A 23,690-nucleotide genomic window follows, 5' to 3' on the forward strand; every position below is an offset into this window, starting at 1 on the left:
TACAGTACTCTGCTAAGGGGATTGTTACTAGCTATATAAAGCAACATGTATCAATCCCATGTTTTTTAGTGATTTAAAAAAAATTCCCTCATATTATTAAAGGCAATATTTGACTTTTAGCCAAATTAGTGGAAATCATGTGTCTAATAATTTTCCAGCTATGCAGGGGTTTCAAATATTTGACTAATAAATGTCCTTTATATTTTTAAAAATGGGGAGAAGTCTCAGAGGAAGAAAAATATATTTTGAGGCCAAACAATGGGGAATAGAAATAGCAAATAAGGAGGGGAGGGGCAAAAGTAGGTTTACAGTAGTGAGTACAGTAAACAAGTTTATTCTTGTATTATTATTATTTGTTATTTTTCATATGAATAACTATAAACCTACTTTTGCCTCACCCAGTATTCTAAGTCTGCTTATATTTTTATAGTGGCCAAAATAGCAAAGACTTGATAACAAAATAGAATTTTGACACTGAAAGTATTATAATTTATGGAATTAATAATCTTAGTTTTAAAATGGAACTAAAATTATTAACTTAAAATTTTTTTTAGTTTTATATAATATGATTTTACCTATAAAGGAATTATTTTTAAAAGATAGGAAAAGGATATAATTTTCATATGTTTAGATTTAATATATGCTTGTGTAATGTGATGTGGAGTTTTTATCATTCATCCTATGCTCTGAGGATTTTTACTGACCTGATGCTAATCTGAGCATATTCCTTTGCTACATTATATAAAGAGCACAAAAATAAATGTCTACTGTCTCTATTTCATAGACTCACTTTTAGATGTGGCACATGGCTTGACTTATTCACCTAAGATTAATTATTAAATTAATTATGAAATTAAATTTCTGACTCCAATTCCAGAAATAAGAAATTTAGATACTTTTACATAGTATTACATTGATAATAAGCATATTTGTCATGGGGCTAATGTAAATAACTGGTTTTTTACCTTTTTGTTAGTGTTACAGATCTTAAGCATGCTATTCATAGCAAATACAAGATCGCTATTCAGCACCAGGTGCTGGTGGTCAATGGAGGAGAGTGCATGGCTGCAGACAGAAGAGTGTGCACCTACAGTGCTGGGACGGTAGGTGTCCAGCAGCCCTTTTACTCAGACGTGCTTCGGCTTCCTCAGAGAGGGCGTGGGGAGTCAGCGTTCCGAAGTAAGGCTTACCTGCTTCATGTATTAGGGAATGTGCATGTTCACTGTTTGTAATATTTTACTTCAGCGTTGTTTTTTTTTCTTTGCATTTTTACTTTCATAGGACACAAATCCAATTTTTCTTTTTAACAAAGAAATGATCTTATGTGAACTCCCACCTGCTATTCCTAAAACTACCTTTTCAACAGAAAATGACATGGAAATAAAAGTTGAAGAGTCACTAATGATGCCTGCAGTTTTTCACACTGTTGCTTCAAGAACACAGCTTGCAGTGGTAAGATATAAGTACATTTTGAGATGTTTTACTTAGTTACATCTAGTAAAACTTAAAAAATTAATAGCTGGTGCTTTTAACAAAATGAAGTCTTACACATATACTTGGTAATATTTTCATGAATTATTATTAGTCATTTGTGAACATTCTAACATTTATTACTTCTAAAGCATTCAAATCTAAATAGCAAGGTATGTGGCTTAGTTGATTGGAGTGTCATCTCAAACACCAGAAGGTGGTAGTTCGATTCCCTGTTAGGGCACATGCCTAGATTGTGGGTCAGTGTTTCTCCTATGTTTTCTCTTCTCATCTCTCTCTTCTCTTCACTTTTCTATTCTTCCTCATACCCTCCCTATAATCAACTTAGAAAAAAAGAATATTGACTTAGGAATCCAATACCCTTACCTTTTAAATTTAATGCTGTATGTTGATTTTTCCATATCGGTATCATCATACAAAAATATTTTATCTTATGCTTCTACAATATTTCATTGTATTGGTACAAATTATTTATGATAGACATTGAGGTTCTTTGCATTTTATTTCATAGTATTGATAAAAAAAACCCTTTGGCTATTCTTTATTTGACTAAGCTCTTTTTAAAAAATATTTTTATTGATTTCAGAGAGAAAAGGAGAGGGAGAGAGAAGGAAATATCAGTGAGAGAATATCATTGATTGGTTGCCTTCTGCATGCCCCACACTGGGGATTGAGCTGGCAACCCGTGCATGTGCCCTGACCTGGAATGAAACCATGACCTCTGGTTCATAGGTCGAGGCTTACCACTGAACCACACCACGTGGACCCATTTTACTTTTGATAGTGATTGCTGAGTTGCCCTAAGTAGATGCTTTACCTGTATATACTTCCAGCAGCAATGAGTTAGGTGTTTTTCTTCCTCCACTATTATAATAAACAGGCACAAGATTAACTAATTTCTTTAAAATGTGTTCAAAATGCATTCATATATAAATATGTGCACAGAAAACATTACTTTTTTTTTTCTTTTTTCTTTTTTTAATGTAGGAAATGTATGAAGTTGCCAAGAAACTTAGCTCCTTCTGTGAAAGTCTGGTCCATGATGAACACCTTCAACACCAGGGCTGGGCTGCAATAATGGCCAATCTGGAGGACTGTTCAAATTCATACCAAAAGCTACTTTTCAAGTTTGAAAATATTTATTCAAATTATCTGCAATCCATAGAAGACATCAAGCTAAAACTTACTCAGTATGTGTGCCATTAAAATGGATAATAAGATGTTTAAAATACCTTTGCAATGTATCAGTAGGTTTTTTTAGTGATCGAAATTCATTTTTGAGAATTTTATGATACCATTTTAATTTTTAAAAGAAACATTTTTGTTGATTTTAGAGAGGAAGGGAGAAGGAGGAAAAAAAAAAAAAAGGAGAGTTAGAATATCAGTGATGAGAATAATTGATTGGCTGCCTCCTGCATGCTCCCTACTGGGGGTCAAGCCTGCAACTGGGTATGTGGCCTGACCAGGAACCAAACCATGACCTCCTGGTTCATAGGTGGAACTCAAGCACTGAGCCACACCAGCTGGCCGATGATGTCTTTTGCAGACTCCAAAATAATGGTCAGTTTTCCTCACCACATACTTACAGTTCTCCCACATTTCTAGTTCTTGTGTTGTTTTCTTTATGTAAAAGACTTAAAATACTTTTGACCCAAGAATCTGCATCCTCTCATCTTGCTAACAACTTTCCAATAAAGTAAAAGTAACATTAAAACAACAACAACACATATCTAATGGAAATGGAAAAAATTTCAAAACATTAACCGATCAAGGAAAATGTAATTTCCTTTTAAAATGTGGCCATATGCTTTAGGCTTGCTAAGATGGAAAAAAGCCAGTGTGTACTACCTCTGTTTAGATCACATGTGTCAAACACAAGGCCCGCGGGCCAAATCCAGTCCGCCAGGCCTTTCAATGTGGCCCGCACCGCGCTGTCATCACTGCACTCCGCTGTCAGTTTATGACATTGTCAGTTTATGACTGTTCAGTAAACCATTTGGCCCGCGATTTAGGCTGGATTTTAGATTTTGGCCCCTTCTCTGATTGAGTTCGACACCCCTAGTTTAGATGGTTTTCTGGTTCTTTGTATATAAGCACACCTGATACCCTTTACTTCTTTTTAAAAAGGGCTATAATGAAAATATAGCAATATTTTCTATTACATAGAAAAAAATATATGCTTTCATTTTTTTGTGTTTAGTATTTTTATTGCCTTGAATTGAGATTTTTTTTTCATTCATTCATTCATTCATTCATTCAAGTGAACCTTTAATAAAGTAAAGTTTCTGTTTTTATGGCCTAAATCTTTAGAAGATTTGGCCTTAAGTTGACAATGGGACAAATCTTGGGAAGGAAAGGGAATCATTAATTAAGACTTGAAATATCTTTTAAAATTTTATATAAAAACCTTTTCAAGTAACTGTTTAAATTTTAGAGAGTTGCTTAGATATGTTAATTTAATGTAGGACCCGGAATCATTTTACATATATTTTTACAGAAGACACATCATCAAGATTTTATCTTTTACCTATGGCTTATGACAACATATGTCTATTTTATTTTCATGGTCTGATGAATGTAAGAGTTACCTTAATCTGTATTAAGATTGTTAATTTTATCCTGTGCTTTCAGTATGTCAAAAATACTTGATTGACTTAAAGATAAAAATTATCCTAAGAGACTACTATGGTAAATCTTGTCTGTTAGTTTGAATTTCTTATATTTTAGGTTTGATAAAAACCAGGTGTTCACTTATGTGAACTGACAAACTTTAGAATTTAAATGTGTTGATACCTTCCTCTCCATCTAACTACGGTAGGTTTCATTTAAAGAATACCTTCTAGGTTGCTTTACATATGTATAACATAATAGAAAGGCGGTAAGATTTGTGTAATGATAAAATGCTAATCTTTCAAAATGTTGACCTCTAATTAGAGTAATCCTATTATTTTCCTAACACAACTTTTATATTTTAAGTTTAGGAACTGCGGTTTCAGTAATGGCCAAGATTCCCCTGTTGGAGTGCCTAACCAGACATAGTTACAGGGAATGTTTGGGAAGAGTGGATTCTTTACCTGAACATGAAGGCTCTGAAAAGGCTGAGATGAAAACTTCCACTGAACTGGTGCTTTCTCCTGACACGCCTAGGACAACTAACAAATCCTTATTAACCTCATTTCACAAGTCAGTGGAACATGTAGCCCCAGATACCACAGATGTTGAAATTGGGGAAACTTGTCAAAGTACTGCTCAGCAGGATGAAACTTCAGTAGATGCTGAAGACAGAGATCTGCCCTTTTTTAATGTTTCTTTGTTAGACTGGATAAATGTTCAAGATAGACCTAATGACGTGGAATCATTAGTTAGGAAGTGCTTTGATTCAATGAGCAGGGTAAGTAATGTTAATTTGATATTTCTTATTATTGAAATTATATTATTTATACTAAGTATGAAGTGGGAGAATGGGTATTGTGTTAAAATAGAAATAATGACTTTTAGAGTAAAAGAAGTTTGTTTTTTATAGGTTTTATTTACATTGATGATTTACATTGAATGAAGTATACACATTCTTCATTAGTTAATTCTATGTATAGTTTTAATTGTGAAAATTTGAGTCTATTTCAGTCATCATTTTTAGGCCTTTATCACCTTAATAATTTACAGCTAGTCTTTGGTTTGTACAATACTTTGGATTGGAAATGTGTGTACATTGGATTCAGTTACCATGAACTTGAGAAAAGTGAGAAGATGTTCATATATTTAAATAATGTCTGTTTCCTTTTTTGTGGTGTCACAAATGGTTAATTTATTAATTACACTCGAGGCCTGGTACATGGGATTCATGCACTAGTGGGGGGTGTGGCTGGCTGCGGGAGCGCTGCTTATCTGGGTCAGCTAAATGACGCTCCCACTGTGGAAGTGCACTGACCACCAGGGGGCAGCTTCTGCATCGAGCATCTGCCCCCCTGGTGGTCAGTGTGCGTCATAGGGACTGGTCAACCAGTCATTCTGGTCTTTCTGCTGTTTGGTCACTGGGCTTTTATTATATAGGATAGGATTGTATTCTTGATAATAACATTAGAATGGTTTGTTTTTAACTGCTTTTGTCTATTATCTGTGAACCAGAAGTTGCACATAAAACAAATGATTTAGGTCCTTTTGACTGTAGAGGTCATGGAATGCACCATGAAGAAGGCAGTGTTTGTCTGTGACCCTTACAGAGAGGCAGCAATGGGCTTTAAAAGCGAGGCGGTACATCAAGGTGAACCAAGGTCAGAAGTAGAGAAACACGGGTTTTATGTGGAAACAGTAGGCAATTCAGTTTCAAAAGAAGGTAGGTCTGGAAGGAATTATTGGTATTAGATCACAGAACCCTTCACTGTATTCTGTGTTTTTGGATGTCATTGTGGGTTGAAAGAAACCATTTAGGGATTTCCATCGGAAATGTAATGAACTAGTAATAGAACATATCATAGTTGATATTCATACATAGATATTAACAAGCAGAAACAGGATGAAAATGTATAAGGATCAGGGATTAAAAAAGGGTTGGGAGTTAGCTCTATAGATGTTATGCTGAAGTGATGTAAAAAAGAGTGAAAATGGCCCAATAAGCACTGAGTGTTTGGGTTTATCTGTGTTTATGGATTCAGAAGGAAAAGGAGCCAGAAAAGTATGTGAAGGAACTCCTGAGGTAAGGCCAAAAGCTTTAAAATTTGGAAAAGTGCTTAATGTAAAAGAGCCTCAACTGAAACAAGGTCATTGGGGATCTTTGGCTAATGGTTTTATGGAGAGTGCCTACAGAAAGCCTGCCCGTGTAAAGTATTCCCTGGGAAAGGGCGGGCTGCAGTTGATCCAGCTCCTGGAGGAGCAAGCGATTGAGAACAGAGATCTCTCCAGGAGGGAAGTAAATTTGAAGATGTTATGTTTTAGAGAGAAGTGGGATTGATAAGATAAGTGACCAAAGAATGTGTTTTAGACCTTGAAAATTACATTTTATTTGGGATAGTAACAGTTGAATAGTTTGTGGCATTGATTGAAATGTATAATTCCTGGAAACATATTCTTCTTTGTTACTGTTGTTAAGCCTCACCAAGGATTTTTTTCCATTGACTTTTTTAGAGAGAGTAGAAGGGAGGGGAAGAGATAAAAGAGAGAAACATTGATGTGAGAGAGACACATTGATTGGTTGCCTCTTGCACATGCCCTGACCAGGGCCTGGGACCAAGCTTGCAGCCAGGGTACATGTATGTCCTTGGCCGGAATCGAGCCTGGGACCCTTCAGTCTGTAGGACGATGATATATACGTTGAGCCAAACTGCTAGGGCTGTGGTCGGCAAACTGTGGCTGGTGAGCCACATGCAGCTCTTTGGCCCCCTGAGTGTGGTTCTTCCACAAAATACCACGGCCTGGACAAGTCTATTTTGAAGAAGTGGTGTTAGAAGAAGTTTAAGTTTAAAAAATTTGGCTCTCAAAAGAAATTGAATTGTTGTACTGTTGATATTTGGCTCTGTTGACTAATGAGTTTGCTGACTACTGGGTTAGGGCTATATTCTAAATTATGTATTTCCATACAATCAATAGTACTTGTGTTTTATTAACATAATTATCCTATTCTTGACCTTCTTTTGAAAATAAAATATCAGATAACTGTATTTTTCTCTCTGAAGCTGTATCAAGCTATTTGATGACAATTTATTCATGTGTCCTTGTCATTTAGCTTGATCCAAGGGTTATTCGGCCATTTATAGTAGAATGCCGTCAAACTATTGCCAAACTTGATAATCAGAATATGAAAGCCATTAAAGGACTCGAAGATCGGCTGTATGCCCTGGATCAGATGATTGCTAGCTGTGGCCGACTGGTGAATGAGCAGAAAGAACTTGCTCAGGTGATTTGATATTTTTTGTTAATCTTAGCTCTAAACACTATTTTTTATTTATATAGCCTCTACCAAATTATCTACCAAAACATCTAGTCTTATCCATTATCTTTGAATACATTAAGCATATAGTAATTAAAGGCTATATCTGTTAACACTTTTATCTGTGCCTGTGTGTCTATGAATATTTTCTCTTGTTTCTTACAGATTTCTAGAGAGAATTTGTTTGCTTATGGCATGTGGTAGGGGCTATTACAGTTTTATTTTATTTATTTATTTATTTATTTATTTATTTATTTATTTTTTAAAATATATTTTATTGATATTTTACAGAGAGAAAGGGAGAGACATAGAGAGCTAGAAACGTCGATGAGAGAGAAACATTGACCAGCTGCCTCTTGCACACCCCCTACTGGGGATGCGCCCGCAACCAAGGTACATGCCCTTGACCGGAATCGAACCCGGGACCTTTCAGTTCCCAGGCCGACGCTCTATCCACTGAGCCAAACCAGTCCCGGCTTGTATTTCTTTTTTAAAATATATTTTCATTGATTTCAGAGAGGAAGAGAGGCGAGAGGGGGGGGAGGGGGGAGGGAGAGAAACACCAACGATGAGAGAGAATCATTCATCGGCTACCTCCTGCATGCCCCACACATGCCTACAACCCAGGCATGTGCCCTCACTGGGCATAGGTCAGTGCTCAACCACTTAGCCACGCCAGTTGGGCTATATTAGCATTTCTTCAGGCACAGCCTAAAAACTGAAACATTGCCCAGGCACACTTTTTTTCTGATCTTTCTGTCTTGATTGAATCAGGTGTATTTTCTCTCAGTGTGCTATATTACAAATAATGTGGTTTTGGTGTCAGGAAATCCTTTATTAATGGTCCAAAATTTAGATTTGGGGATTCTATATTTTTCTTGGATTCAGTAAAAAGTAATTAAAAACCTATTAAGACTGACAGGAGATATAAGCAAGTATGTTATTTTTAAATGAATTAAGTTACAGAAAAGTATAACCATAGTAGAGTATATTCCATTTCGAAATAAAGTAAGATAAAATTACTATTGAAATTGTCTTTTTATATATAGACTATTTTGACTTAATTTTAAATACACATCATTTAAATTTGAATATGTTCATGATGTTTAGAATAACATGAAATGGAGAGAACTACTAGAAATTTCGAAGACACATTTGCTGTTCTTTGCTGATCATTATGGTTAAATCCCTAGAAAGATAATCATTTTATACAGTAAGTATGGCAGTCAGATGGATGTTCAAGTTTGAAATCTTCCGTAATGTGTTATCTAGTAAATATAATAGGAAAAGAACCTTATTTAACACAATAAAAATACTTAGTAATAACCTCATCAAGAGATTATAATTATAACCTCTGAACATTTTTTAAGTGTTTGCTATTGGGCTTTCATTTGGCTGGTTTGAACAAAAGAATACTTTTACCTATGGCACATCTGTCTAAATTTATAGCCTAAGGACAATTCCTTCCCTACTTAACAAAATGATGTAAAGTTCACCTATGAAAATAAATGAGTGAGGATAGCTAAGAAAAAGTTTTTTCTTACCAAATAATAAAATCTTACCTACCCTGTTTTCCTGAAAATAAGACAGTGTCTTATATTAATTTTTGCTCCCAAAGATGAGCTAGATCTTATTTTCAGGGGATGTTTTATTTTTCCAAGCGCTAGGTCTTATTTTTGGGGAAACACGGTAATAAAAGAGTAATATTCAAATTAACCATCACTCCACTACACCCACCAGTCACGCCCACCAGCCAATCAGAGCAAGTATGCAAATAACCCCAAGAAAGATGGCTACAGCCACAGAGAGCAGGAGGGAGGCTTGGGTTTTCCAGGCAATAGAGGAAGCCAAGCTTTCTGCCTGTCCTAGCCGGCCTAAGCTTTCACTCAAGGCTACAAAGTTTCAATTATAGAAGGTAAACAAAATCCAAACAAATGGCGGCAGCCAGGGAACAAGCAGAAGGCTTGAATAGCTCCATGCTTCAAAGTTTCAATTGTAGAAGGTAAATAAATTCCAGATACCAGGGCCTCCACTTGGGTCGCCAGGCAGTGTGGCTGGCCTGCAAACCACCACAAACCCCCCCCCCCCCCCAATCAGGCAGTCCCCCCCCCCCCCCAAGGGAACCCCCACCCTGATCCGGACACCCTTCAGGGCAAACCAGCTGGCCCCCATCCGTGCACCAGGCCTCTATCCTATCTAATAAGAGTAATTGACCATCACTCCAACACACAAGATGGCTGCCCCCATGTGGTCAAAGATCCTGCCCCTATGTGGACACAAGATGGCCAGCAAGGGAAGACAGTTGGGAGGGACCAGGCCTGCAAGGGAGGGCAGTTGGAGGCAGTCAGCCCTGTAGGTGAGGGCAGCAGAGGAGGGAAGTTAGGGGCAAACAGGCTGGCAGGGGAGCAATTAGGCATCAATCAGGCTGGCAGGGGAGTGTTTAGGGGGTGATCAGGCTGGCAGGCAGAAGCAGTTAGGGGCAATCAGGAAGGCAGGCAGGCGAGCAGTTGGGAGCCAGCTGTCCTGTATTGTGAGAGGGATGTCCAACTGATCCCACTGGGATCAGGCCTAAATGGGCAGTTGGACATCCCTCGAGGAGTCCCAGATTGGAGAGGGTGAAGGCTGGGCTGAGGGACACCCCTCCTTTACCCCTGTGCATGAATTTTGTGCACCCGTCCTCTAGTATACTATAAAATTGTACAGCTTAGTCATCGCTCTAAAGATAGCACAAAACATGTATCAGTGGAACAAAAGATAGTTAAATACTGAGAGGAATGGCTTTTCAATAAAAAGTGCAAAGTTAAATTTTTTTTATATACTGTATCAGGAAGTATGCAATATACAATTAAATATTGTTCAAGATTAAATCAGCTTTTTAAAAAAATATATTTTATTGATTTTGTACAGAGAGGAAGGGAGAGAGATAGAAACATCAATGAGAGTCATCGATCAGCTGCCTCTTGCACACCCCCTACTGGGGATATGCCTGCAACCAAGGTACATGCCTTTGGAATCGAACCCGGGACCTTTCAGTCCCCAAGCCGACGCTCTATCCATTGAGCCAAACCGGTTTCGGCAAATCAGCTACTCTTTCATGGCTTTAAATCACTGACCATATTTCATTTAATATCATGCTCTTACCAACATGTTTAGTAGGTGTCTAGAAACATACTTTCGAGTTCTAATTAAGTTATTAAATGTATCTGGATAAGTGACTTTATCTCCCTGGGCTTAACTTCTTTTTCTAGCATGACAATGGAATAGATTAGAATATAGATTTCTTAAAAACTGAATCTTTTGTTATGACCACATGTTATACATTTAAAAGAGTAGAATTTACAATCTTTGAAAGGAAGACAGTTCTTATTTAACATAAAGATATTCCTACTAAGTGAATGTTTATGTCTCTCATGTAACCAAGTTAATACTTTTAAAATATTTTCTCTTCAAAGGGATTTTTAGCTAATCAGATGAGAGCAGAAAACTTGAAGGATGCATCTGTATTACCCGATTTATGCCTGAGTCATGCAAACCAGTTGATGATTATGTTGCAAAATCATAGAAAACTATTGGATATTAAACAGAAGTGTACCACTGCCAAACAAGAGCTAGCAACTAATCTCCATGTCAGATTAAAGTAAGTGATTTTGTTATCTTATTTAGGATGTTTAGAATTGATGTTGTTTGATTTCTCCCAAGTGGTGGAGTGTTTTTCTCTTGCCGCTATATTGAAATTAGATTATTTTGATAGTTTGTAAATTTCATCCTATAGGTGGTGTTGCTTTGTAATGCTTCATGCTGATCAAGATGGAGAGAAATTGCAAGCTTTACTTCGCCTCGTAATAGAGCTGTTAGAAAGAGTGAAAATTGTTGAAGCTCTTAGTACAGTTCCTCAGATGTACTGCTTAGCTGTTGTTGAAGTTGTAAGGAGAAAAATGTTCATAAAACACTACAGGGAGGTATGCAAGTTGAATTCTGTTTTAATTGTGAAGTCTGAATGAATCGTTGAGTGATACTAACATAAGCTTTCCTCTTTTTAGTGGGCTGGTGCTTTAGTCAAAGATGGAAAGCGATTATATGAAGCTGAAAAGTCAAAAAGGGAATCCTTTGGGAAATTATTTAGTAAGTGTTCTTCATTAACAACTTGTTTATTTTTTTAAGTAAAAAATGCTGTTTTTAGTCTATAAATATGAACATAGCATTACATAGTATGTATATGATTTTAATTACTATTGAAATCTATAGAAAAATTTTAGGACTATAGAGTTGAATTCATTATTAATTTTAAACTTGAAGTATTATCAATTTCCCCTCCCAACAAATCAGAGGGTTTTTGTTTGTTTTTTATCTCAAAGTTATAATTGTATTAATTTCTTTATACAGGGAAGTCTTTTTTAAGAAATCGCCTATTTAGAGGATTGGATTCCTGGCCACCGTCCTTTTGTGTATGTATTTATTTCCTAACCATGACCAAATTTTGTCTTTATTCAAACCTTTATTTCAGAAGTAGAAGTATTTATCAGAATGTTAGTGGCCCGGTGAACGAATTCATGCACATCAAAAGGAAATTAATTAGAAGAAATATTTTGCTCTTTGCCCATTCTCTATAATAGAAGTGTCAACCAAATTCACTATTAACAATGACAGCTGGAAACATGCATGCGATTGGCTCCAGCGAGAGCTTTATATGTATCTTGTATGGGCGAGTCAACTTAGCCTTTTATAAATATAGAATAAACTCGCTTAATTATACCTGCTTTCTAATTTAGCTAAACTTTTTTCAGCCCAGTGAAGCACTCCAACTTCTCTTTCAGGTAATTGTCTGCAACAGAGCAGTAAATATGAACACAAAGCAGATTATTATTGTAGTTCACACTGGGAGAACAAAGGGTAAAATATTTAACTGCAGCAGTGTTTGACTATATTCTGCACAGTGAGAAAACCTAATGTCATTTTGAAGGTCCACCATTTCTTTTCATTCGCATCAATTTTCTAAGCTTTCTAAACTCCGTTTTCTGGCTAATAAAAAAAAAAAAAAATTTCTTCCAAGTCTCATATCTACCTACTTTAGGACTTCTGTGAGTATTAAATGAGATGAGGCATAGGAAAACACTTCACAGACATTTGGTTACAGGGTAAAATGTTTCCACCTGGCTATAATGCTCATTGCTAGGGAGAGGAAGCCAGATGTTGCTTCGTGTTGTCATTACCCGGACAGACACTTAGCATATTAGCCACATGTATGTATGTATATATTTAATATATTCAACATAAAACAGCTTTTGGCTTTAAAAACAGCAGTTGCTATAAAGGTTTAAAATATATTTATAGTTTTTTATTTAGAGTCTTAATCACTCAAGGGGATGTCTTACTACACTGTTAAGATTGATAAGACTAGATTCTCTTAATTGTATTTTGTCTTTCTCTTTCTCCTTTTTACCTTTTTCTTAATTCTTTTTACTTCTTTCTTCCTTTTCTTTTTCTCCTGTTCTCACCTATTTTCTTCCTCTCTTCATTCTCTTACCTATCAACCCCCTTTCTTTCATTTTATGTTTCAACAAATCAGAATAGGGTAACTCTTCAAGTGGCTTTAATTAAAACCATAAAATATAAGTTTGGTATATTTCTAAATCAGACTTCACGGTCAAAGAAGTTTACGAAATGCTGTAGGTTCCCTGCCCCCTCCCCTACTCGTTCCCTACCCTTCAGACATTCTGCTTGTGCCATTTTCTGTGCCACAGGCTTTCTTAGGGCTTTAAATGCATGCATTTTTGAACATCAAGAATGAGTGATTTAATAGAGTTCCCACACTTGTTTAACGAAGAGCATCTTGACACTTCTACATCTACTTAAGGTAATGATGCAAACAAATTGAGTTATTTTTAAAGGTCATTTCTTGGCCATATTATAAAGATATGGTAGCACTTATCAGAAATTTTTTAAAATTAAGGTTTTGTATTTATATTTAAAAAAGTATATTTTTATTTATTTCAGAGGGGAAGGGAGAGAAAGAAAAAAAAAATCAGTGATGATAGAGAATCATTGATTGGCAGCCTCTTGCATGCTCTCTACTAGGGATTGAGACTGTAACCCGGGCGTGTGCCCCTGACTGGAATCGAACCCGGGACACTGTAGTCTGCAGGCCGATGCTTTATCCCTTGAGGCAAATGGACGAGGGCAGTGGTCAGCAAACTCATTAGTCAACAGAGCCAAATGTCAACAGTACAACGATTGAAATTTCTTTTGAGAACCAAATTTTTAAAACTTAAATTAATGCCACTTCTTCAAAATAGACTTGGCCAGGTTGTGATATTTTGTAGAAGAGCCACATTCAAGGGGCCAAAGAGCCGCATGTGCTTGCGAGCTGCAGTTTGCTGACCATGGGGCTAGGGCTAAGGGTTTGTATTCTAAAAAATGGCAAGGAAGAAAATGTTACATGGGAAAAAATGATTTCTACTAAGTTAAAACAACAAGGTATGTGAACAGGTGATTGGAGTAGATATAGGGTTAGGGCCAGATAGAGCTTCATGATCATTTTATAGGTCAAGGAAAAATTAGGAAATAATATATGTTCTAATGAAACAAATGATTCCTTTAATGTTGATGAAAATGTTAGAATTTCCCATAAAAAGATGCTGAAAACAAAAGGGCAGGGACAAATACACCAGTTGATAACCAACAACTGTATCCCAGTTATTTAAGACTTAGAAAAATAGTACATCATGTCATTGAATAGTTCTTCATATTTAATTTATTATTATTTTTCTATTAAATGTGAGTAAATTTTTGAAGCATTTTTGTTTAATTGTTTTACTCAATTTGATTGTAATGAGACCACTTATTATTTGTATATTTTGTGGTGAATTATTATTATTATTATTATTATTATTGTTATTTTGTACAGACACAGAAACCTCGAAAGTTTGACTGTGAGCTTCCAGATATTTCATTAAAAGATTTACAGTTTCTGCAGTCATTTTGTCCTTCAGAAGTTCAGCCATTCCTCAGGTAAATGTCTTTAGTATTTTTAACTGTAGATATCACCTTACTCTGTTTTCCTCATTCTGGAGCTGTGGAAAGTAGCACCAGCCCTCCTAGGAGATGCCAGAATAGAGAACTGTTTTATGATAGGCTGGCCCTCCTATGACTGCTTTAGGAAATTTCTGGGGAATATTAAAGTGAACAGAAAATTAATGTCTTATGTGTAGTAAATTATTTTCTAGTTGTCACTCCTGCTTTGCATACTATGGGAGATTCCTAATATTTTAATGATGATGGCTTAGGTTTCTTGAGCTTTTTCTGGTAATGATTGAAAAAGGATGTTAAGGCAGTAGTTTTGTGTTTTCATTAATTAAAAATATTTTTATTGATTTCAGAGAGGAAGGGAGAGGGAGAGAGAGACAGAAACATCAATGATGAGAGAGACTCATTGATTGGCTACCTCCTGCATGCCCCCTACTGGGGATCAAGCCTGGAATCTGGGCATGTGCCCTTGACTGAAATAGAATCCGGGACCCTTCAGTCCACAGGCTCTCTCTCTACCCACTGATACAAACCGGCGAGAGCTGAAGTAGTGATTTTTTACATAGGTTAAAATATTTGGTTGTACTTATTCATCTTTTAATTAAGAAATCAGAAATCTAATTTGTTTACATTTTGTTTCAGGGTCCCCTTACTTTGTGACTTTGAACCTCTACACCAGCATGTACTTTCTCTACATAATTTGGTAAAAGCAGCACAAAGTTTGGATGAAATGTCACAGACCATTACAGATCTACTGAGTGAACAAAAGGCAAATTAAGTTGTTTCAAATGGTTCACTTTACTAGTGTAAATGTTGATCCTGCTGCAGTTGTATAAGCCTGTCTCTCTCTTTTCCAGGCATCTATGAGTCAGACATCCCCACAGTCAACTTCCTCACCAAGAGTAGAAAGTGCAACAGGAATTACAACAACTACCTCACCAAGAACTCCTCCTCCACTCACTGTTCAGGATCCCTTATGTCCTGCAGTATGTCCCTTAGAAGAATTGTCTCCAGATAGCATTGATGCACATACATTTGATTTTGAAACTATTCCCCATCCAAACAGAGAACAGACTGTTCACCAAGTTTCTTTAGATTTGGATTCATTAGCAGAAAGTCCTGAATCAGATTTTATGTCTGCTGTGAATGAGTTTGTAATAGAAGAAAATTTATCATCTCCTAATCCTATAAGTGATCCACAAAGTCCAGAAATGATGGTGGAATCACTTTACTCATCAGTTATCAATGCAATAGACAGTAGACGTATGCAGGATACCAATATATGTGGTAAAGAGGATTCAGGGGATCACGTGTCTCTAAATGTCCAGTTGGAAAAATGTAGGGTTGTTGCGCAAGACTCACAATTAACTATACAAACCATCAAGGAAGACCTTTGCCACTTCAGAACATTTGTACAAAGAGAACAGTGCGATTTCTCAAATTCTTTAAAGTGTATAGCAATAGAAATAAGGAACATTATTGAAAAGGTAAAATACTCTGTGGAAATAACACTAAATGAAAAACATCAAAAAGAATTGCAGTCTCTAAAAAGTGATTATGAAGACAAACTTGATGCACTAATCAAAGATGGTGAAGAAAATGAAAGTAAAATTAAAAAGCTAAAAGGAGACTTAGTATGCCTTGAGGAGGTGTTACAAAATAAAGATAATGAATTTGCTTTGGTTAAGCATGAAAAAGAAGCTATCATCTGCCTGCAGAATGAAAAGGACCAGAAGCTGTTAGAAATGGAAAACGTAATGCACACTCAGAATTGTGAAATTAAAGAACTGAAGGAGTCACGAGAGAAAGCATTAAAAGACTTTAAAAAGCTCAATGTTGAAAATGATGAGAAGATGCAACTGTTGAGGACAGAACTTCAGAGCTTAGAGCAAAGTCATCTAAGGGAATTGGAGGACACCCTGCATGTCAGGCACACACAGGAATTCGAGAAAGTTATGACAGACCACAAAGATTCTTTGGAGAAATTAAAAAATGAAAACCAACAAAGAATTGATCAGATAAAAGAGTCCCATGCCACAATTATCCAGGAAAAAGAGCGACAGCTACAGGAGTTGAAACTCAAGGTTTCTGATTTGTCAGATACGAGATGTAAGTTAGAGGTTGAACTTGCATTGAAGGAAGCGGAAACAGATGAAATAAAAATTTTGTTGGAAGAAAGCAAAGCCCAGCAGAATGAGACCTTAAAATCGCTCCTTGAACAAGAGACGGAAAATTTGAGAACAGAGATAAGTAAACTAAACCAAAAGATTCAGGAAAATAATGAAAATTATCAGGTGGGCTTGGCAGAGCTAAGAACTTTAATGACAATTGAAAAAGATCAATGTATTTCAGAGCTGATTAGTAGACATGAAGAAGAATCTAACATGCTTAAAGCTGAATTAAACCAAGTAACAGCATTGCATCATCAAGCATTTGAAATAGAAAAAAACCTGAAAGAAGAAATAGTTGAACTGCAGGGTAAATTGGACGCTGCATTGAGTGCGCTTGAAAAACAAAAAGCTGAAAAACTCACCCAACAAGAGGAGAAGTATGAAGCTGTTATCCAGAAACTTGAGAAAGACAAAGAGAAATTCATAATGAGCCAGGAACAAGACCGAGAAGAGTTAATTCAGAAGCTTAATAGTGAAAAAGAAGAAGCTATTCAGATGGCTCTAAATGAATTTAAATTGGAGAGAGAAGCTGTTGAGAAAGAGTTATTAGAAAAAGTTAAACATCTTGAGAATCAAATAGGAGAAAGGTAAGAACTTTAGTCTGTGATTATAAAATAAAAATATTGATGATTCAAATGTCAATTTTGTACGTAGGTAAGCATAGTACCTTGATTTATTCATTTACTTAGTTAATGGAGCAATTGGGACATATTTATGAAATTAAAACTTTTATTTTTTAAATGTTTATTGTAAACATTTTGAAAATCTATAGTAGATTTTAATAATGAATTAAAGTTTTGGGTTTCTAGAGAAAATTTTTTTTTGAAAATTTCAAAATACTTTCAAGAGATTATTTTCCCTTTCTTACAAATTTCTTTTATTGTTAATCTTCACTCGAGGATATTTTTCCATTGATTTTCAGAGCTAGAGAGTGCAGGGGAGGGGGAAAGAAGGATAGAGAGAAATGTGGATTGGTTGCCTCCTGTACCCGCCGAGACCAGGGCCAGGGTTTAAGCCTGCCACCAAGGCGTGTGTCCTTGACTAGAGTTGAACCCAGGACTCTTTAGTCCACAGGCCAACTCTCCACTGAGCCAAACTGGTTAGGGTATAAATTTATTTCTTTGGTTTCTTTGAAATTTTTTCCTCTAAATTCTTCAATTGAAAATTACTTTTTTTTTTTTTTTTAATTGTGTATGTATGTATAAAAGATAACAGTTTTTCTCTGAGCAGTATTAAGTAAAGGCTGAATTCTAGATTGGACTATATAAGTTTCATTGTTGTTACTTTTTTGATGTTACAACTTCATTTATTTTTTTGGTGGTTCAAAAGATATGTTTTTAAATCCCAAATTTTATATAGTGTGTTTTTTTTACTTTTATTGTTACTAATAACACTTTTTATTAGAGAAAATGTTCCCCAGGTTTTCTGTTCCTTCAAATTTATTGAGGGATTTTATGGCTTAATAAAAAGTTTCTAGAACATTATCAATTAGTTCTATCAATTCTTCTTCCAGGTGAATATAGTTATATGTACATTATATTTGAATTTCTGTTTCTCGCCTTACCACTTTTACACAGTCACTTGTGATTGCCTTTCTGCTGTGTAATATATATTGGTGTACAGTGAAACTCTTCTGTATTCTGTGGGAATTAGAGGGTGCAATATAGGAGTTAGAACCTGCATGAAATGTTTTATAGAACTGGGGCAGTAAGGCCAAGGTAGTCACTACTGAAGGCCAGGAGAATTCTGAGTGAAATATGAGGAAAAGAGACATTAAGCACACACCAAAGCTCATGGTTTCCATGGCTCACTGGGAAGCTGCTGCAACATTCAAGAATCTCTTCAAGCCCCAATGCTGTGGCTCCATCTGCAGCACACAATGGGTAGTTCCCATTTCCTTGGCAGGAGGCTCCTGTGAAACTGCATCTGGAGACAGCCACCTCTGGAGAGTTAGCCTGGGCTGCTTTTCTACTCTCCAGACTTGTACCTGTTCTTTTCATGGGCAGACTTGAAGTTATAAAGGGGATTCTGGGAAGTAGAGAATCTGCTTTACATTGCAGATGAGAAAAGAGGTGAGGGCAATGGCAAGATGACGACAGTCTAGCACTGTATACCTTGTTTAAACTCAGTAACCACAAATCTCTTTTACTCATATTGAACTGCCAAATAAAGATACTTGAATGTTATGTTTCTGTCTAACGTGATTGAGCTTATATGTCTCATATCTCCTCAGATTACCGAACCCTGTCTTCAAAAGGTGAGAGTCAAATTTAGGCCATTCTAGCCATCTCAGAGATATCCATTCATTTTCACACAGCTACATCTCTCTTTATATTCTGCAATTTGAATGCTGAAATATAGGGTTAACTATCGTTACCACAACATACATACTAGGGAAATGGGAGAAGGAAAAGAGATGAAGATTGATTGATTTATGCAATCTTAAGTCCTATAGTCTTTATTGCTCTAATTAACCCTGTAACTCTAGTAGGTATTCACATCTTGCTTCTATTAACACACCCACTCTTTACCTTAGACATTACCTCAACTGGTTTTACTTGTTGATCTGAGGAGACTGTTAGTAATGGTCCATCCTCTAATATAGTTGCTGATAGTTTTTCATTTGACTTATTTATTTTTTGGTAATCTTCACTTGAGGATATTTTTTCCATTTATTTATTGGAGATGGTGGGGGGTAGGGGTGGAGAGCAGCATTGATGTAAGAGAGACACATTGATTGGTTGCCGCCTCTTTGCACCCCGACTGGGGCCAGTGATCAGTCCTGCAACCGAGATAGGTGGCTTTGGCTGGGAATTAGATTCGTGACCCTTTGGACCTTGGGTGGATGCTCTAACCACCGACTCAAACCGGCTGGGGTTCATTTGTCTCTGTTTTTGGTCACAGCAGTGCCAAGAGACACATTGGGAAAGCCCCTGACTTCCAGTAATATTCCTCTCTGCTCTCATATAGGAGAAACTTTCCCAGAGAGAATTGAATTCAGTTATATCGATACAGCCGCCTCCTTTGCCTGTTGGTTCAGTGACCTGAGGAGCCCTAATTAGCCAAGTTGTAGTTTAAGCTTCAGTTTATTGGGACCCTGGCTGTATCTCTTGGTAAAGGATTTTCTTTTTTTCTGGGAGGTTAGGGGGACTATATCTGCTCTAAAATCTGTGGCCCCAAATTGTAGGGATAAGAAGCAAAATTTTTGCGAATATATTTAGGGACAATAGAATAGTTACTCTTAATTTCTATGCCTTGTTCTCCAATTCATGTATTCCAACTATGGGAGAATTAGTCTCCCAGAGTGGTGTCTGGTCCAGAGCATGTATGCATTCTTTAATCTAGCCATGCAAAATTTCACCTATTTAGTGCTATAACTGAGTTTTCAGTAGTTTGGTCCACAGTTGTGTCAGGTCAGCTGCTTTAGGGATTGGCATACGTGGTGAGATTAGGACTCCCAGGGTCCCGAGTCCATGGCTGCACACCTTCCACTGGAGAGTAAAATCCCTTCTTCAGCAGCAGTCCTAGTGGAACACCATAGCAGTGACCAAGGTATTTTGTATGTTCAGGAATGGTTTTTCTCGCAGAAACATTGTGGGCATGCAAAAGAAATCTATATAGAGAATAATGGACTGTTTTTGTGAGAACAGATTCCTTCTCACGATGGAAATGGTCAAGGGTAGTTGACATGTCACCAGGTGTCTGGCTCGTCTCCCATGGAAGTGCTGCAATATTGGGGGCTCAGTGTGCGTGGCAGCCCCCATCGCTGAGTCCAATACATAACCTCACTTCCTGCATGTCAGCATTTCGAACAGGACTGGTGTGGCTAAAGACTGATATTCACAGAATGTTCATCTTGACCATCTGATTATTAGGATGTTCCTCAAAGTGGGACATTATATACTCAGAGGACTTACAGATCCTTATCCTTTGTGCCCATTTTCAGGAGGTTCATCTGTATTTCTCTTCTGCAAATATTGTCACCAGATCTAGTCTAGTTTCTTCCAAGTCCCTCGCTGTCCAGGCAAGTCTTTGGCTAGCATCCATGCATCCCTGTTGTAGCCCTGGCCATTTCTCTGAGGCAACTCCAAACACACTGCTGCTGGGAAGATTTCCCTTCACTGCTGTTCTTCAGGATCACTTCTCAGTGGGCTCTAGTACTTGAGCTGTGCTTTTGAATCGTGTCAGCATATTGTGCAGAATTATGAGGAAACCAGGTTGGTCGGTTTCCTCTCCAACCCATATTGAATGCCATACTTGTGATGAGAGCAAAGCAGCAATGTAGCAGGAGTAAGAATCTTGGGAACCCGCACCTCTTGGACCTTATTTGTGCCATCAGGATTTGTTTAAGCTCCAGCCTATATATGCCACATCTATTTTATGATGGACAACTCAGGTAACATGGTAACTTAGGAGACCATGTAAAATTTCTCAGTTTCTGTATAGACCCAGTAGCAAGCCATTTACCAGAGGAAAATAGTTACCAGCTCCAAAAATCCTAAGGGTCTCAACTGACTGTCTTATAGGACTTGCTAACAGTTTCATTCAGTATCTATTCCTGCTGCAGACATGTATCTGTGGTAAAGATGGCGCAAGGGGTAGAGCAGCTTGCGTGATAGTTTGGACCTATTGCAAGAGTGTCTCTTGCTGTGGACCTTACACAGAACAGGCCGCCTTAAAAGTTATTTCATGGGTGAGTCACAGCAGCATACCCAAATGTATTATATATTGCACCCAAAATTCAGAGATGCTCACTTAATGGCATCTTGCTTGTTCACCGTGGAGGGAACACCTCATGCCCAGACCCTGGGATACTTAGGAAAAATTTTTCTGTGCTGACCAGCTCCTCACTTTTCATGGTCTTTATTGCTCACTCTGGCAATAAACGTGTCTTCCCCTGGTTAGCTCACATAGTTACTTTTTAGTAGGCTTAAGAAGCATATTGCCATAAATGTATAATGTGGTTTCTTGAGGACTAGCAAGAAAACCAACTACTAGATTTTAACAGAGGACTGGAGAGTTGGTATAACCCAGAGATAAGACTGAAAGTATATTGCTGTCACTGTGGGTAAAGTCAAACTGCTGCTTGTGGTCTACTTGTGACGGAGAGCAAAGCAGCAATGGTGGTCTACACCAGCGGTGAACAAATCATGCCTGTGGAGTGCAACCCGCTGCTGGTTTTTGGTCAGTGCAGCCACATGGGAACACGGAGATCTTGTCCTTCCCTCTGCCTGTGGCTGCTTTGGGCAGAGTTGAGAAGTTGTGACAGAGATCACCTGGCTGACAATTACTGCCCCCGCCCCCCCCCCCCAAAAAAAAAAAAAAAAAAAAAAGTTTGTCAACCCCTGAATTATACTAATAGGTGTAGATGGGAAAGAAATCACCAAATCAGTAGCTACATGCCAGGCCACTAGGCCTTGTTGATTTGCTCCAGGAAAGAGATCATATGTGAAACAGCAGATTTACTGGAGTCACTACCTGATTAAATTTATGATCATCTGTTGCATGCTTTTACACGTTTTATTCAGGACATATGCTTAAGTCAGATAAAACTGTGATGGAAATCTCCCTTATATGGTTTGAAGTGAGAGACAGTTTTGGAGATTTTACTTGGTCCTCATTCTATGGCTTAGGAGACCAACAGGGATTCCCCATCAGCTGCTTCTATTGCAGATTCCGGATACAAAGAGATAGCTCTTACCTCTGATGCGGGGTCCACCAGGCCCAGACTTCTCTGTCACCAGTAATCGGATAGGTCTCGGTGACACTAGAATCCCCTCGGAGCCAGTGCTCAGTAGTCCCCCAGAATTGGTTAAGTACCTTCCCTGAATACACACTCATCTGGAAAATTGTCTCAAGTGCTTTTGGTGAGGGCTAGAAAAAAGACAACAGTATAAAAATTTGGCATTGTAGTTGGGGACCAACTCAGATAGTGGAATTGAGTGCGGAATAGTGAGCCTTTTGATTTAAGTTGGCTCTCTGCACACCTTAGAGACAGCCACTTCCAAGACTTCTGGGTCAAACCCGAGTACTGCTCTGTGCTGTCTGTAATGGCACCACATCATGTCTCTGGTTAAGGGCCAGTAATTGGCCTCTGCCACTCCAGGATCCTGGTATTCCATTGAAATTCATAGAATTCTGGTGTTTTTTTCTCCCTCTGCCATCCCTGCCCTGCAGAGAGCCTTTCGAGGCGTTTCTCTCTCAGCTGTGCTGAGGGGAGTGTTCTCCGGCCTCTCCCAGGTGTGTAATAATTCCCAGTACACCTGTACCATCACTCTGTGTGCCTTCCTGTAGACTAAGGGCCAGGAAATTTGTTCTTTAAAGGGACATATAGTGAATATCTTAGGATTTGCTGGTCACATGTAGACTTTATCATATTTTCCTGTGTGTGTGCACACTTTGTGTATGTTGCCCTTTAAATAGGTAGAAACCAAGAATAAGTGGTTCTTTCTTTGGTCTCAGTACACTTTTACATATTCAAAAATTATTAAGGACTGCAAAGTGATTTTGCTTAAATGGGTTATCAATATTTTCTGTATTAGAAATGGAAATAATAAATTATATGGAAAATCCAGCCTTTCACTTATATAAAATTGGAAAGAGGGATATTTAAATAGCCTTTCTGATAATTGTGGATATTTTTCCTTGATACTAAATCAGAATGCAACAACTGATAATTTCTTAAGCATTAGTTTCATTGTGGAACATGACTCCATGTCAATGGATTTTTAAGGTAATCTTGATGCTAATATTCATTGAACTATCACTTTGGATATTTTACTCATGTGGGATTTTGTAGCCTAATAAAGTGATCATTTGGAAAACACTGGGTCATTGTAGTGCAGATCTGCAGATGTGAATACATTTTATTAACAGAAATCACATTTGTTAATAATCTTAAGGATTTTATAAGAGGAATCTTAGGTACTGGTAAGCTCTAAAGTGCATAGTGGCAGATACAAACTTCCTTTTTAAAGAGTCACACTTTTTTCGTTGGTAACAAGTTTGTCAGTTGTTCATTAAAATAATAGGCTCAATTTGATATTTTCTCAAAATTATCTGCCAAAAACCCAAGTCTGAAT

At 37.3% G+C, this 23,690-nt stretch overlaps 1 protein-coding gene across 2 annotated transcripts in view; it reads left to right on the forward strand.

The window, feature by feature from the left end:
- The window catches only part of RB1CC1 (RB1 inducible coiled-coil 1), a 58,569-nt gene that overhangs the window by 15,309 nt on the left and 19,570 nt on the right, over positions 1–23,690 (forward strand). For both annotated transcript variants that reach the window (XM_084864815.1, XM_084864816.1), the window contains exons 4-15: positions 977–1,103; positions 1,282–1,452; positions 2,479–2,681; positions 4,468–4,882; positions 7,211–7,381; positions 10,867–11,051; positions 11,187–11,373; positions 11,455–11,536; positions 11,798–11,859; positions 14,319–14,422; positions 15,080–15,206; positions 15,295–17,195. In XM_084864815.1, the coding sequence (XP_084720941.1) occupies positions 977–1,103; positions 1,282–1,452; positions 2,479–2,681; positions 4,468–4,882; positions 7,211–7,381; positions 10,867–11,051; positions 11,187–11,373; positions 11,455–11,536; positions 11,798–11,859; positions 14,319–14,422; positions 15,080–15,206; positions 15,295–17,195 (3,735 nt within the window). The remainder of the gene's footprint in view (positions 1–976; positions 1,104–1,281; positions 1,453–2,478; positions 2,682–4,467; positions 4,883–7,210; positions 7,382–10,866; positions 11,052–11,186; positions 11,374–11,454; positions 11,537–11,797; positions 11,860–14,318; positions 14,423–15,079; positions 15,207–15,294; positions 17,196–23,690) is intronic.

The sequence above is a fragment of the Pipistrellus hanaki genome, assembly GCF_964339955.1.
Source record: "Pipistrellus hanaki genome assembly, chromosome: 17".
In the NCBI taxonomy this organism is placed as follows: Eukaryota; Metazoa; Chordata; class Mammalia; order Chiroptera; family Vespertilionidae; genus Pipistrellus; species Pipistrellus hanaki.